We start from the raw sequence: 16543 nt of genomic DNA on the forward strand, positions 1-16543 counted from the left end.
CCTCATTGACCTAAAAGTAATACCATCCGCCAGCGGAGCGGAGCCCGGTCCCGCCGCTGCATGCACGGAGGGTGAACGGGCGGGTGGGGGGCATCTTTACACGGGGCCTTCTCCTCCTGCGGCCCGACGCAGCTTCCGGGGCGCTCGCACCGCCTGGCGTGGCAGGCGCGCCCCCGGCCCGCTGGTCACCCTGCATGTAGCGGCCACAGTATGGTGGTGCCTTCTCCGTTGGCCGGCACTTCGCGGGTTAACGCACCTTTGACGTTTTCGCTTTGCAACAGTTGCTTTGTGAGACCTCCCCACTTGTGGTGTGACTGGCTTGGAGGGAAGGGAACCGGGGTTTTCTGGAAAAGCCCGGGGGTGAAAATCCTCCCATCTCCCTGGGTTCCACGAGCCGGCGTCCCGTCCGTTCTCCGGAACCTCCTGACTGTCACGCGAGCCTGTGCTGTCAGCCTGCCGGTCAGTTTACAACGTTCTGGGGAGAGAAGGTCTCCGTCGTTGACGAAAGCGACTTTATTTTGTTCACTGTGTGACTGTCCCCTTTCTCCAGACTCCGGTACATTTGCGTTTTCCTCTGGTTTTCTCCCCATGTGGGAGCGCCCTCCTCGCGTGACCGTGGAGCGCTGTCCGTGCGTGTCCCTTGAGAAGGGTGTCTTGCCGTGGTCATTCGACTGTCGTTTTGCAGTGCCAGGTACCAGGACGGTGACAGGCAGTCCTTGAGGAATTCGTTGTCTCCTCTCGAAAGCGACTGCGGCACCGGGCCGGCCCTTTATTTCTGCAAAGGGAGATAGCACAGGAGACAGGGACCCCGCGTGCGGCCAGGTCCCGCCACTGCTTGTCGGCCTGGGACAGCCCGTTTGTGTGGCTTTCCTGGTGCTGGGAAAAATGATGTGTATGATTTTCTTTGCCAGGGTAATAGCACTTAAGAGCTATTTTTATATAATTTTAAAAATACGTGGTTTCTTAATTTTTCCTAGTGGTCATAACATGTTGGTTACACTAAAGATTAAAATTCGTTCTTCGGTTCGACCCAGCGATGTTAGGTAATGCCGTTAAATGAACACAGGTTTTAAAGTTTATTTATTTATCTCGAGAGAGACAGCGCACGAGCCGGGGAGGTGCAGAGAGAGAGGCGGGGAGAGAGAGAATCTCAAGCAGGCTTCATGCTGTCAGCACAGAGCCTGACGCAGGGCTCACGTCTGTGAAACTGTGGGATCATGACCTGAGCCGAAATCAAGAGTCAGTCGTTCAGCCGACTGAGCCCCCCCGGGCGCCCCTTTTCAGGGTGGCCCCTCAGGGGGCAGTGGGCTTCTGGGCCGTGGGCCCGGATGGCTGGTTTTTACCCTAGTGTCTTTAAATACGAACGCAAAACGATCCTCGGTAAGAACGCGCCACAGCCTACACCGACAGTTATTTCTTTTACACACGCGTGGTTGCTGTCCGTGATTACACGTTAGAAAACGTAATTTATTCTTTCAGCAGGTGGTGCGGGGGGGCCTCCCGGTGGGCCAGGCCCTGCGCCGGAGGCACTTGGTGGGTAACCGAATGCCCGCCGCCCAGCGGCGTGGGCGGGGCGCTCCGTTCCCGCCCGAGGAGGCAGGCAGGGCCCGCACCCTGTGTCTACGAGGTGGAGGTGGGGGCACTGCGACCTGCACTCGGACAGGACCGCGCCCCAGGACGCCCCGCCCGCCGAGGAGAGGGGCACGCGTGTGGGTGCAGCTGGCAGCAGGGCGCTGGACAGAATGGTTGTTAAAGCTGGAGATCTGGGTGCAGGAGCTCGGCCGGCGTGGGCTTCAGGGGAGCGGCACCGGGGGCCGGTGGGGAGGACGTGCACCCGCGAGGGGGGCCCAGACGCCCTCAGGGCCGGCACCCCGGGCCCCGGAAGTCAGAGCTCGCGTCCAGGGTGGCATTTCCCCGGGGGACCCGGGTGCGGTGAGCAGGCCCCGGAGCTGAGGGGTGGCCGCTGCTGGGAAGCCCGAGGAAGAGGCCGTCTCCTTTCAAGGTGGCGAGCGCGGTCCATGGGAGCGCGTGGCGGGCGGCGTGCGGCCGGGCCGCGGTCCTCACGCCGGGCGCGTGTGCGGGTCCGACGGAGAGGGGGTGTCCCGACGGCAGCTCCCCGGTCCCTGGGTAACCGAGCGGAAGTTTCCCGAGGGGCCTGCCACGCAGACCGTCAGAGCGCGCGGTGGCTGATGGAGGTGCTGGTGCGCCAGCTTGGAGCCGTGCGCTCAGGCAGGGTCGCCCAGACGGCCCGCCTGTCATCTCTGTGCCTTCCTTCCCTTCTCCCGCGGACGGTCCCCCGGAGGAGACCGGCTCTCAAGCCGAAGGTAGCGTAGCTTCTAGGTGTGCAGGACACGTGTTCGTGACACAGGAACCACAGAAGTGCCGTGCCGCCCGCTTTGGGCCACAGGCGCAGCGGAGGGCTTAGTGAGCTTGCTGCCTTCGTGCGACCGCGCGTCGGGCCTCAGCGCAAAGACGCGTGTAAGCGACACCGTCTTCGGCAAACGGGAAGTAGATTCGTTTAAAGTTCTAAAAAGACGTGCGGTGCGTCCGAGGAATAGCGGCTCGCAATGTTCGTGTGATCGGTAGAAAGTGTCCGCTGAGGACCCCACGTGGTGCCAGGTAGACGCTGCCTTCCCCCCAGGGGCCCACAGTTGTTGTTCCAACAACACCTGCTGTGATTTATTAAGTTCCGTTAACTCGGTATGTGCACCCGGTGCTTTGCCTCTGGAACTTTGCTTCCCCGCCCCTCCCTGTCCTGTGACCTGGGGCCTGGGCATTTTAAACTCAAATTCCAGGAGAATGAAGAAATGACATTAGTGATTTCTTTCCTTTGATACCTGGCAAATTATGCGAATTAATTAATGTTTTTTTTCTTTATCTTGCAGAAAACGATGTGCATTATCATTTGTGTAATTGTTTTGCTTGTGATCCTTGGAATTGTCCTAGCCACAACCTTGTCGTAGCGACCGTTTCCCGAGAGCCACCGTCCTTGGAGTCAGACCACAGGCGCAGCGAGCGGCGAGCCCGCACCCTCCCGTCCCGTGACTGAGCCCCAGACACCGTGACGTGTGGTGCTGGGCGCCGGTCTCGTTGCTGAGGGCCAGGGGCAGGCGCCACAGGATGCACCGTTGACGAGCTAACCCAGACGTCCTTGGACTCTGAAGAGCACATCACCGAAAACTAACAATGTGAAACTTGTTTCAGTGGCCTTAAAATAAGGAATGATTGAAAATTTCGTTTTTTTTTTTTTTTTTTTTTTTTTTTTTGTATTTCAGTGTTAAAAGTACATGTGAAGTTTAATTAGGAATATTTTATGTCATGAAGCTATGAGATTTCAGGTCTGAGCCTTCCTCCCTCCCCGCCCCCCAGCTAACACGCTAAGAGTCGTTTTTGTACTCCGTTTCTTTCGTGTTTTGTTCGTAACAAAAATTTGTATCGTCACAGAACTGTTTTGTAAGATATCGATAATTTTAAATGTTTATAAATTGTTTAATATATTAACATCTTAATTTACTCCGTTTTTATATATCGAATATTGCCTTTTGAAGTAAATAGGAAGCGTCATGATATGACCAGAGCCTTCTTTGCACAGTTGTTTACCAAGTTTGCCGTTGGCATAGCACACGTCGGCGGCAAAGCCCCCGAAAAGCCTTTCAAGTGCCTTCTGTTAATGCTGATTCACAAGGTTAAAAAATGCACCTGACAGCCTCCGGGAACGTCTCCATTATTGCACTGGGCCCACTCCGACCTGTTCCGCTGCCCGAGATAATAAATTAGTTACTGCCCGTGAGAGACCACCGCCTCTTCTTTGTTCGTTAGAAATAAGGTTTGTGTGTCCCTGTCTACGTCAATAAGGTCTGAACTTAAGACGGTGAGAAGACCGAGATTGAGTACTTTCTAAACTCAAGGAGCTTACTCCCAGACATTAATTCCTCTAAATGTCAACTGCTGTACAGATTACTTGTAAATGCTCTTGGTGAGTGCTTACTGTTCTGCTGAAGTGCAAAAGTAGATTCCCAAAGTTCATAGGAATCCATGGTAATTAAACATTTGTATCGCGCGGTAACGTTTCTTAGTATAATACGGTTTATTTTTTGACGTGTATCACGCGTGGGCTCTTACTAGGGACTGGACCTCTGTGAGACGGCGGCTGGTCAGGACTGTGGGTGAACGTGTGAAGGATGTTCAAAATGTCGCCAAGCTCTCATTACTTGTGTGTGCGATCGACCGTGTAAGCGTGTGCCTGCATCCTGACATTGGCTTGAAAACTGATAGAGCCACGCTTGCTTCCACACAGTAAGCGTGAACGAGTCGAGCAGTCCGGAAACTGTGCTCTTTATGTAATACGATTATGACTTCCACTCGTTCCTGATTTATGCACGCAATGGCTTAGCTCAGACTGGGATCTGAATGGATGCGCTTCATGTGTGTGCCGATCACCGCTGAGTGCTCAGAGTTAGGAGAGGAGCGCTCTGGCTGCAACGCATGTTTTTAAAAAGTCTTTACATGGCCCGTCAACGGGGTCCGCTCGCTATGTGTGCACAAGTCGGAGACGCGCCTTGAAGGACATTTAAATATTTCGCGATCATGCCTGCATTAGCACAACTCTTGTGCGCTCGTTTGTGTCCTCGCGTCCGTGTGCAGAGCAGCGCTCTCTGCTGGCGGCGGCCTGTGTGCGGCTGGGCGCGTTCTCCAGCTCTGGCTCGTCAGCCTCGCCTCCGGCAACGGTTCCCGACTGTCCTTGTTCAGGTCATTCTTCCGAGATTTACCAAACTTGTGCTTCTGTAGTTGGAGTCCAGGAAAAGCCTTTTGATTTCTGTTTAGGAGAACATCGAAGTCAGTCATCGGGTAGCGCTGCTGTACGCGTGGACCCCAAGCACCCGTTTGAGATCAGATTACAAAAGCTATACTTACGGGTTCCCTTGTTACTTTTATCATTCCTTCAAATATTTTATGTTTACATAAAGAAAAAACTGCCAGAGAACCAAAACCAAACTGACCTTCTGTCTCGTCATTTCTGGAAAGATTTTGGGGGAGATATTTTATTGCATATCCATTAATAAATTGTTCTACTAAGAAAATCACTCTTACCTGTGGCCGTTATTGTGTATAATAATGTGACTTAACGATGTTGGGCGTCTTCGTTGCGATTACAAGGCTCAGTGCCTGGTGTCTTATGCAGGAGCCCATCCGGGTCCTTGCTGTTGATGGCAAATGCTGATTCAGGGAACTTGAGTTACATTTCAGAGTCAGTGGCTTTGGTGGTTATGTCCACCAGACAGAATCTCCTTGAGTAATGGGGGAGGGGGGGGTCCTCCTGCCCCCGTGCTCTGAGCTGTTTATCCTTTGTATCTCTTCATCCCCTTTCAGAATTTTTCTTCAGTGGGATTTCCTTAATCCGTAACTCTTAAATTCTAACCATGTTGGAAAGTGATATCAAAAACCACAGTTCCAAAAAGGGAAGAAAACTCAGTCCTGGAGAGAGAGCAGGTCACAGCACTAGGTTCCCCTACGTTACCTCCCTCTTCTGAGGCCCCTTGCACAGTGAGTGTCCTTCCAAATTGCAATCTCGATGTACACATTCAGTAACGTAGCCCCTTCGTTTATACTTTTTATATATAGTTTAGGTGACAAAGCAAAATGAATTGTGTTAGTTTGAGCCCTCGGGAGCTCCCCAGACAGGCAGGGGGAGCAGGGAGGGGCGGCGAAGCAGGCAGGGCGCCCCAGAGGTGCAGGTGGTAGGTCCGACACGCGGGGGCGCTCTTATCCAGGCTTGTCTTGGGCAGACGGAGCAGATTTTGGCCAGGCCGCCAGCATCCTGGGGTTCACGGAGACGCCTCAGCCCAGGGTGGGGGGTGGGGCACTGCAGTGTCCACACGGTCTCAGTGCCACATGCCCTGGAAATGAGCTCCCACCAAGGGAACGGAGAGCTGAGGGGGCCTGAGGTCAGCTGGGGTCATGTCCTCTCCCCTGACCTCTCCCAACAGATTCTATTAACTCCGGCACATCTACAGTCACACCCTCTCACGACCTTAAAACAGGATACACCTGGGGTGCAATTCACACCAGCAGGGTGGCACAGCCGGTGATCGTGGCGGTCAGGTGCCGGCCATGCCGCAGGCTGGTGCATAGGGGACCGAAGACCGGTGCAGGGGGGCCGGGGCGCCCCAGGCCGGTGCGGGGTGGGGGGGTAGGGGGAGAAAGGGGCGCGGGCCGGTGCTGGTGTGGGGGAGGGGGGTGCCGCAGGCCGGTGCAAGGGGAGGCCCCAGCTGGTGCAGGGGGGGCCGCAGTCCTCTGATGCCTCCCGCAGCGGTTCGCAGGGCACGTGGAGCAGGTGAGTTGAGTGGAGGCACAGCGCCCGGCACCTGGCCAGCCCCGCTGCTCCCGTGTGTTCGCGCCGGCCGGTGGGCACGGGGCGGGGCGCGGAGGGCACGGCAGGCTCAGGCCTGGACTCCCCCACGGGGGAAGTTCCAGGAAAGGCCGCCTGGAGCGCTCTAGAGGCCTGCCCCGGGCGTGACCTCGGTCCCGGGACACGGGAGGGGGCGGGGCGCCGGGAACCTCCCAGGCCGCCCACCGCGGGGCCGGCTCGGGCGGGGGCGGGGACGGAGCCGGCGGCTGGAGTCACAGACACGCAGACACACGCGCGCCCGCAGGCCCGCCTCCGCCTGCCGCTCGCTCCCCCCCTGGGCGCCTGGGGCCCCCGACCCCGGTGGCAGGCAGGTGGCCTCGGGGGCGGAGCTGGGGGCCGGACCCCGAGTTCGCGGTGCGGTTGGAGGGTGGCCGTCCGCGCCGCCCGCCATGCAGGCGCTGGGGGGTTTGCCGTCTCGGGGCTCGGAGCCCCCAGCAGGGCCTGCCCGCAGGCGTGGGGGTGGCTTTGGTGGGGCGGCGACTCAGCCGGGCAGCTCCAGCCCGCACCGCACCCCAGTCCTGTGCCTGCGCGGGGCAGCTGGGGCCCAGACCCGGAGCCGACGCCCGCGGCTCGCCCGCAGGCCTGGGGCTCCGCGGGCTGCAGCCGGAGCGGACCGCCTGCCTCCGAGCTTTTACAGGTGTCCTTCCCCCCTCCACCCCCCACCCCCCACCCCGCACCCCCGCGAGCGCCCGGGTTACAGCTGTGTAGCTGTGATTTGCAGTGAACGTACAGGCTCGTGTAACCCCGCACCCTGCGGGGGCAGGACGTTTCACACGCACGCGCCCTAGGAAGCGTGCAGAACGCTCTCCCTGTCTTTTCTGGACACTTCGTGCCCACGCGGTCAGTCCAGCCTCCCGCTGCCCAGGTGCCCCCATTCTGTACCATGAATCCCTAGTTTGTTCCTTTTTGTTGTTTTTTAGTGTAAACCAGGCTTCATTCATCCGCTGGCCACTTCACGGACATTCGAGCGGACCCCAGGTCCAAGCCAAGATGGGCAGTGGCGGCCACGGCGTCGCCCGGACACGACTGTGGACACTCGGCGTCATTCCTCTTGGGGACATTCCTGCGTCACACGTAAGTGTCCCTTTAAGAAACTGCGAAGCTGTTGTCCACACGCGGTACTGTAGCAGGTTTCTCGAAGGGTACTGTAGCAGGTTTCTCGAAGGGTACTGTAGCAGGTTTCTCGAAGAGTCGCGGCACTGAGGCTTTTCTTTCCAGGAAGCGACTTTACTCCTGTTGGCACCGCCCAGTTGGGTTCGTACCCAAGGAACTGAGCTCCGATGCCACGCTGTGTAGCTTCTTATATATTGTTTATTTCTCTGCCTCCCGTATATGGTAACGCACCAACACGCAGTCTGATTAAGCGGTCTCATGTTTCAAGGTCGTGAAGGATGTTGTCACCTTTGTGCATAACCAGGTTGCCTTGAGGTTTCTTTTTTCCTTTCCTCAGGGATGGGACCCTACCACATTCCCCCCTTTGATTCTCAGACCCCTCTATTTGGGGTCAAAGAGCATCATCTTGGTTTAGAGGTTTACATAGGCTGTCCCCCCACATGCCTAGTATAGTCCACCTGGAGCCTGCCCTTTGACGGCTGCACTGCCACTGTCCCAGGCCTCTCGTAGATGAGAGAAGTTAGACAAAGGGTGGGGATCTGGCTCAAGGTGATCTGGGGTCCCCCACCAGTTGAGTTATAAAATCTTTGGCCTAGGCATGTTAAGTTTTTAACAGACGACCATGAACTTTTTCCCCATTAGGTAGGACAGTTTTTCCCAATAATTGAGCTTTTGAGAGGCCAAACTCCGGGTGTGGGACTGGGGTATTTTGTTTTACTATGAGGTTTGTGGGGATCAATGGCCGTCGCTTCCCCACGTTGGTACCCACGAAGTATCCTAGCTGAGTGCTAACGAAAACCTCCCCCTCCCCCATTTCTAGCCGGCCAGGGCAGCCTCGGCCAATCCTGTGGCAAAGAGTGGAGCAAGAATCACAATAATACCGAGAAGGCGTGACAGTGCCTCACAGCAAGGAAGCATGTAGAAAATAAGGACAGTCTTTTGTTTCATGGGACCGTGGGTTCCTCAAGCTTCTGCCGTGCGTAGACCAGTCAGCTTCCGGAGTGACTAGGGCAGGGCTGCAGTCTCCCAGAGCCTCTGGAGTGGCAGAACCTTCCGTGTGGTCGGCTTGCACGGCGTGGATGGATCAGGAAGGCACTCCCAGTTTCGAGAGGCCGGCTTCACTCTGCCGTAGCGAACCCAGGGACCCGCTTTGGCTACTTCCCTGCGTAGGGGTGGACAAAATGACAGTGAACGGGCCCCTCCAGAGGGGTTGTAGGGGTTGGACATTTTCCTCCTTCGCCCACACGGCATCTCCTGGTTAAAGGGGTGAGCGTCTGTGGTCAGACTCACAGGTAATCGCTCCCTGACCCAGTGGTGTAAGGTGGTTAGGGTAGAGGCAAGGGCCCGCCTCTGTTGTCTTACGGTGAGATGGTCTGTCTCCTTTAGAACCCGCCCCCCATGCCCTTGATAATGGGGGGAGGGTGCCTAAAGGATTTCATAAGGGGAGAACCCCGCCTGCTCCTTCAGCCTCCCACCTGCGGCTGCAGTCGGCCTCCCTGAAGGTCCCTGATCTCTCCCTGCCTAATGTTCACCCTTTCCTTGTTTATTCCTCCCCTGGAGCAGGGCCTGTGTCTGCTGTTAGGGAACAGGGACGATGACCGCTCTGGCTTCTTCAAGCTGATAAGGGACAGTGTTGGGGGACAGCAGTTAGAGTCAACCCACGGGTCGGTCGAGTGACCCACAGCATGGTTCCACAGGAAGGCTGGCGGGCAGGAGGCGGCATGACCATCAGCAGACGCACACAGAAAAACACAAAGATTGTACTGAGCAACGAGATGGCCTCTTAAGATCACGTCTACAGTGTTCAAACCTGTCAGACCATCTAGGAGAGACCCTGACTTTGTCAACAACACATGTCAGGGGATCTCTCATAACCCACGTGACGGTGGCTCTGTTTCCAAGAGTTTGGCCCTAACGTAATGGAAAAACAAAAAATTTTCTTAAAGCATTTAATGCTTGTGAGGTGTTATTTAGAGTTTTGCTGAGTGCAGGCAGACAATCTGCTTCATTTTGAGGTGTGAAACTTTTCCAAGGGCCAGGAGTTCTACTAGAGAAAGAGTCAAAGTAGCCACGCACCGTTATTAATCTGTAAATGTTTAGGTAAGCCAAGCCTGGGTATTATTCTAGACAGCAGAACTTTTATTGCTTTTTGTGCCTTTTCTGTCTTGCAGAGGAAGGCCTCTACCCAGCTAGTAAAAGAGTCAGTCCCTACCAACTGGTGTTGGGGTTCCTTTGACCTTGGCATAGGAATGAAACCTCATTGTTAGTTTTTCCTGGATAGCCTCCAGGTCCTTGATTGCCTGGGAGAGCAAGTTTGTGGTTGGGCGTTTCTAAGACCTACTTCACGGGCTGATACTCCTTGCACAACTGTCCCCGACGAATTTTTTTCCAGTAAACATCCTTTGGGCCATTTGCTAAGTTTTGTCTGTCCCTGAATGAAAGGCCTGAGGCTGTGTTTTCATCATCTTTTAGCTCTGTGAGCTTGGTGACGGCAATTGCCCTGCTCTGTTTGTAACCATTCCAAGGGCTGGAGACCGTGTCTAGGAGCGAGGGCCCAGTTTATGTGTTGTGGGGCAGAGTAGGTGGGATTGAATCTCCTTTAACAATCGACATAGCAGCACACTGTTTTCCTGAACCCCGCTATCTACAGCCTACAGCATCTAGTAATTTCCAAAAACTCACATAATTGTGATTCAGCCCTGGATTTAGTCGCACCCTAGTCTCTAATTAAGTAATACTGTCCCTTTCTAGCAAGGGAGTAAGGTTCTCTGGCATCATCAGGAAAGAATGAGAAAAAAGGGTTCCCATAGACATTCCAGGGGCTGAGAGAAAGCTTTAGTTACAGGTTTTCCGGAGACTGATCATCATGCCACGTTCGGTAGTGGCCTGGAGTGGAAAGGAGGACAGAAAAGGTGGCTCCGGTCTCAAGAAGGAAATCGACTAGTTTTCCTTCTATATTTGAAGTTATCCGAGGCTCTGGGTTTCTGATGGACCTTTGGTTTAGGGGAGCCACCGTGAAAAGCCCCAGGCCTGGGTCAGTCCCTCCCAGGGACACGAGATAAGTTCTCTCATTTAGAGGTCCCCGAGGGCATTCAGGTCTCCAGTGATCGTCTCCATTTAAGGGGCACGGCTTGTGGGGTTTTCACTTTGGTTCTCATTTCACTGCTCCGAACGCCACATAAATGGCACCTGGTGCCAGGACCTTGGGAAGTCCAGTCTGGCATAGTACGTAAGGTCACGACTAAGGCCTCAGTTTTTTTTAAGGCTCTTTTTTTTTTCTTTTCTTTTTTAAAAAATTCTTCTCTTGATTTGGTTGTAATACACCCAGCTGGCAGCTCACAAGAGCACCTCCAGGGACCCTTCAAGGCCAACAGCCAATTTTTGCATTTTCTTTGAATATCTAGGGCTGAGTGAATGACAGATTTGTCCTTTAAAATCGTCTCAGCCTCAGGGGTGTCAGGGGAGATAGCCGAATGTTTAGTGAGAGCCCCCCTTGCCTCTCCAGGAAGGCCATCGGGCTCTCATATTCTGTTTGTAAAATAGTGGCTAATTTAGCATAATTTGAGGGCTAAATCTTAGATTTCCTTGATTTTTTTTTTTTTTCCAAAACATCTGTCTCATTTAGAGTCTGATTTAACAAAAGCATTATATCTTTCCAGGTCAGCTCAAAAACATATGTAATATTCTGAAAAGCCTTCCTATACTTGTCTGATCAGAAAATTTACCTACATCTCCTTTTATCTGTACTAAACCCTGTAATGTCAAGGTTTTCCTTCTGGCCTTCTAGCTTCTTGTAAGGGAAACATGCCTGTTACATTACGGGGAGGGCCTGGATAAGGTGGGTAGCAGAGAGCAGAATTGTATTTATATATATATATATATATATATATACACATATATATATATATGTGTATATATATATATGTGTATATATATATATGTGTGTATATATATATGTGTATATATATATATGTGTGTATATATATATGTGTATATATATATATGTGTGTATATATATATATATAGAGAGAGAGAGAGAGAGAGAGGGAGACAAAGAGAGAGAGATTGAGAGAGAGATTGAGGACCTGAGGAGGAGGTTGAGGTGGGAGGCTTCCCTTCCTCCTTCTCTAGGTCTGTTTTGGATACAGGTAAAGGGCCCTTAATTGCGTCCCCTCCTGATTGCCAGACTTCAGAAAGGGTTGCCATTAAATTAGGCTCCACCTGGGGCGCCTGGGTGGCGCAGTCAGTTAAGCGTCCGACTTCAGCCAGGTCACGATCTCGCGGTCCGTGAGTTCGAGCCCCGCGTCGGGCTCTGGGCTGATGGCCCAGAGCCTGGAGCCTGTTTCCGATTCTGTGTCTCCCTCTCTCTCTGCCCCTCCCCCGTTCATGCTCTGTCTCTCTCTGTCCCAAAAATAAATAAACGTTGAAAAAAAATTAAAAAAAAAAAAAATTAGGCTCCACCTCACATTGCTTACACATATCTCGATTTTTTCTTAAGGCCCCGAAACAATAAACATAGGGGAATTCTCATTTCCCTTCATGTTGGCAAAACCCGGTCCAGTTGTAGGGTAGTATTGTCATTGATATTTCCCTCTGAAGGCCAAGTTCCCTCTTCCAGTTTGTATTGGGGCCAAGCCTTGGGGCAAAAGCAAATGAATCATAATGCATTCCAAAGGATCAGTGGCCTTGGTTGGGCAATTACCCATCTATAGGAAAAAGGAAGAAAGTTGTCCCTTGTCTCCATTTCCCATAGCCGGCCAGGAGAAACCTCATCTCCTGACCCGCGTTTGGGCTGGCTGAGGGACTGGCTCCCAAAGGCCCTGTCAGTCTCTCGAGGGGCTGTGAGTAGTCACTCTTACCCAGGCTTGACTCTACCTCCGAGAGCTGGCCCTGGCCCGGCCTTTCCTGGTTTTTCTTACCCCTCCGTTTCCCACCTGTAGCACCTTGGGGGTATGGGGTGTGACCAAGCAAGATTTTCCCGGTTGTCGTAGGAGGTACTGATTTGATTTTGGCCCAACGGTAACTTACATACTGCTCATTGGCCGTCGAGGGAGGGGGTTCAAGGGCCAGAGTCAAGGTCTATTCCCCTGCCTTTCTCAACAATGCCCACATAAATATGTCTCAGCCGTGTGGATATCCAATTTCGGCATACAGTGGGCCAAGTTTAGTAAGATGGCTCCCATGTATCTTAGGGAAAGCCCTTCATGTATCAGTCCGTCCCTCCGACGGCAGAGGCATCCACTGCTCTGCTGCACGGGAACAACACGAACGTGGAGGCCGGCACCGAGGGTACTGCCGTCACTTTCCCAGCCTTTGGATCAAAGGACGAGGAGTTTTCATCTTAACCCCGTGTACTTTTTAAAAAAAAAATTTTTTTTTAACGTTTATTTATTTTTGAGACAGAGAGAGACAGATCATGAATGGGGGAGGGTCAGAGAGAGAGGGAGACACAGAATCGGAAACAGGCTCCAGGCTCTGAGCTGTCAGCACAGAGCCCGACGCGGGGCTCGAACTCATGGACCGCGAGATCATGACCTGAGCCGAAGTCGGCTGCTTAACCGACTGAGCCACCCAGGCGCCAACCCCCCCCCCCCCCCGCCGTGTACTTTTAAAATCCATTTATTTTAAACTTAGTCCGTCCTGACCACACGTAAAATTTCTTTTTAAAGATTTTCCTTCACGAAACTTCCACACATTTTCTTTGCATTTAGATTTTGTCCCAAGCCATTTCTCTCCAAGTAACCAGTCTCATTTAGGATTAAATTACTTTTTTTTTTTTTTTTACCTTTAAGAAAAATATATTTCCATTTCTTATATCTTTCTTTCCTATCTCCTACTTTCCTACATGCAGCGTTGGTTTTCTTGTTTTTATCAGTTTTAACTACATTTAGCAGAATTTTAACTCTTCGAAACCTTAGTCTCCGGTGAAAACTAACTGGTAACCAATTGTGAACTCTGTGTCACATCAGAATTTTTTTTTAGAGGGGAAACTCATGAATCCATTCAGCACAAAGCACGTTTTTCCAACAGATCCAAAGATCCTTAGTTTTTTGCAACAAATCAGAAGCACAAACCTACGTCTAGTAATTAGTACTTTAGCCTCTTCTCTCATTAGATATCCAGTGAATTCAATCTCAATTTATCATGCAAGCAAAACGTTTTAGGTTACCAAGGACTTTGAGAGCTGTCTTAACAATTACCCACGAAAACTTTGAGGCAGACGAAATCAGCCATCACTTTAAGCCATCCTTTTGCTGACAAATTGGGACGGAGATAACATGAGCTTATTTGACCCTCAGCAAATCTAGGTACAATAAAAGTTTTTTTTTTTTTTAATATCGGTAAACATTGCCTGTCTCAAACCAACAAACTCAAGTTAGCTTAAACACTGAATACGTTTTACTTGGGTCCACTGAGACGATTTGTTCCCGTTGTCTACTTTTCACCTGGGGCACCGGTGGGGAAATCTGAAGTGTGTGTGGTCTCACACGCGACCTCTGGGGGGAGGAGGGGCTGCCGGTGGCCTGGGCATCGAGGAACCAGTTCTGCAGGCCGCCCCCAAGTGGTGCAGAAACAGGAGGAAGGGAAGGAAAGGCAGAAGGCAGAGAAAGAGAGTTCCCAGTGGACCTACTAGGACAACTCCGGGAGGTGATCAGGCTCCCCTTCTGCCTCTCGTGGGGCGGGTCTGCCCAAACGAACCGGGTTCTTACCAGTCTTATGGGTAGTGCTCCCCGAGCTGGTTCCTGGGCCTCACAGGTTCCATTGGCACACACGGGGTCCTCACCCCGGTGCCGGGAGGGCCAGTCTCCTGCGGATCAAGGGGTCCGCTGGCTCCAGGTGAGGCCACCTCTCCCGGCGCCCAGAGGTTCTCCTCCTTGGCGGCGAAGGAGGTGGAAACGCACCGTCCCTGAATCCTGGACGCGGGCCCCTAAGTAATGTAGCAGGATTCTCGCACAGAGAGTCGTGACACCCAGGCTTTTCTTTCAGGAAGGAACTTTATTCCTGTCGGCACCGCCCAGTTGGGTTCGTACCCAAAGAACTGAGCCCCGAGTGCCACGTGGCGTAGTTTTTTTATATATTTTCCACTTCTGTGTCTCCCGCATATGGTAACACACAAACACGCAGTCTGATTAAGTGGTCTCGTGTTACAAGGTCGTGAGGGATGTTGTCACGTATGTGCATAACCGGGTTGGCTGGAGGTTTTCTTTCTTTCCTTTGGGAGGAGACCCGACCGCTGTACCATTTCCCACTCCTGCACGCGTCCAGACTCCGCGTCCTCACCGCGCTGGGTCAGGTCTCTGGAGAGGGTGTGTGTGCTGCCTCAGTGTGGTTTTAATTGGCATTTCTCCACTGTTTCTCGCAGCCAGGCACCTTTCCATGTGCTTATTAAGTCATTCCTAGGTCTGTTTGGGTGAGATACCCGTTCAAACCTCTTGCACGTTTTTAAAACTGGGCTGTCTCATTTTTGAATCGTGAGAGTTCTTTGTGTAATCTGGTGAAATTGGTTTTCTTTTTTTTTTTTATACAACTTGTGTCTTTCAAGGGCATTAAGAGAACAAAAGAGAAAAATGTGCTTAGAGCACCTTTGATATTAGCACTTGGATTTACCATTTCTGGTGCTCTGTATTTCTTCCTACAGATGATAATCACTACAAAGTCACTCTGAGCTCAAAGGACTTCCTTTAGTATTTCTTTTTATGTTTTATTTATTTTTGAGAGAGAGAGAGAGACCGAGCATGAGCGGGGGAGGGATCCGAAGCAGGCTCCAGGCTTCGAGCCGTCAACACAGAGCCCGACGCAGGGCTCGAACCCACAAACTGTGAGATCATGACCTGAGCTGAAGTCGGACGCTTAACCGACTGAGCCACCCAGGTGCTCCAGGACACAGAGTTTCTGTCCACTGTTTTTTTTTTCCCCCTGAGCAAGGACCTATCAATGTGAAGTGAATAAACCTTTACAAAACATTTAAAGAAAAAGGAAGAGAGTTTTATTCAAGCCCCAGTTAGGACAGCTGTCCAGGATACACAATCTTCATGAAGAAGAACGTGCTCTGGGGAACATTTGGTGCCAGGTTATGTGTGTATATAGGACATAAGGTTACAAATCATCATGATGAAAGACATTCCAGAGAGTTGCAGACTATCTTATGTGTTTAGAATGTGCTAGGCTGCATCTTATGGGAACTTACCAAGCTTTTATCTTTATGCTTGAGCTTTTTTTTTTTTTTTTTTTTTTTTTTTTTAAGGTTATTTGCTTATGAAGCAGATGTTCAATGTGTGCCCGGGGCAGAAACAGAGCCCCTGCTTTGAAGTTAATGAGTCCGTCTGACCTTGGTAGATGTTAAAGGATAGCTTCACTGGGAGCCCAGGGGCAGGGCCCATGAACATAAAGTTGAAAGTTTCCTTGAAAATTTCCTTTGGGTGGGAATGCAAACTGGTGCAGCCGCTCTGGAAAACAGTGTGGAGATTCCTCAAAAAATAGATCTACCCTATGACCCAGCAGTAGCACTGCTAGGAATGTACCCAAGGGATACAGGAATGCTGATGCATGGGGGGCACTTGTACCCCAATGTTTATGACAGCACTTTCAACAGTAGCCAAATTCTGGAAAGAGCCTAAATGTCCATCAACTAATGAATGCATTAAAAAATTGTGGTTTATATACACAATGGAATACTACTGGCAATGGGAAAGAATGAAATATGGCCTTTTGTAGCCACGTGGATGGAACTGGAGAGTGTGATGCTGAGTGAAGTAAGTCACACAGAGAAAGACGGATACCATATGTTTTCACTCTTACGTGGATCCTGAGAAACTTAACAGAAGACCACGGGGGAGGGGAAGGAAAAAAAAAGAGAGATTAGAGTGGGAGAGAGCCAATGCATAAGAGACTCTTAAAAACTGAGAACAAACTGAGGGTTGATGGGGGTGGGAGGGAGGTGAGGGTGGATGATGGGCATTGAGGAGGGCACCCGCTGGGATGAGCACTGGGTGTTGTATGGAAACCAAGTTGACAATAAAT

At 51.9% G+C, this 16543-nt stretch overlaps 1 protein-coding gene across 5 annotated transcripts in view; it reads left to right on the forward strand.

Annotated features, from left to right (window-relative positions):
* Positions 1-5084, forward strand: part of STX2 (syntaxin 2) — a 36483-nt gene extending 31399 nt beyond the window's left edge. For 4 of the 5 annotated variants that reach the window (XM_045459716.1, XM_045459713.1, XM_045459711.1 and 1 more), the window contains one exon: positions 2886-5084. Coding sequence is in view for 1 of the 5 variants with exons in the window: in XM_045459713.1 (XP_045315669.1) it covers positions 2886-2963 (78 nt within the window). In the remaining 4 variants the exon portion in view is untranslated. Of the gene's footprint in view, positions 1-281; positions 1031-2885 lie in introns of those variants that run through there. The other variant, XM_045459712.1, reaches the window with a different exon arrangement.
* Positions 5085-16543: the final 11459 nt, after the last annotated feature.

The sequence above is a fragment of the Leopardus geoffroyi genome, chromosome D3, assembly GCF_018350155.1.
Source record: "Leopardus geoffroyi isolate Oge1 chromosome D3, O.geoffroyi_Oge1_pat1.0, whole genome shotgun sequence".
In the NCBI taxonomy this organism is placed as follows: Eukaryota; Metazoa; Chordata; class Mammalia; order Carnivora; family Felidae; genus Leopardus; species Leopardus geoffroyi.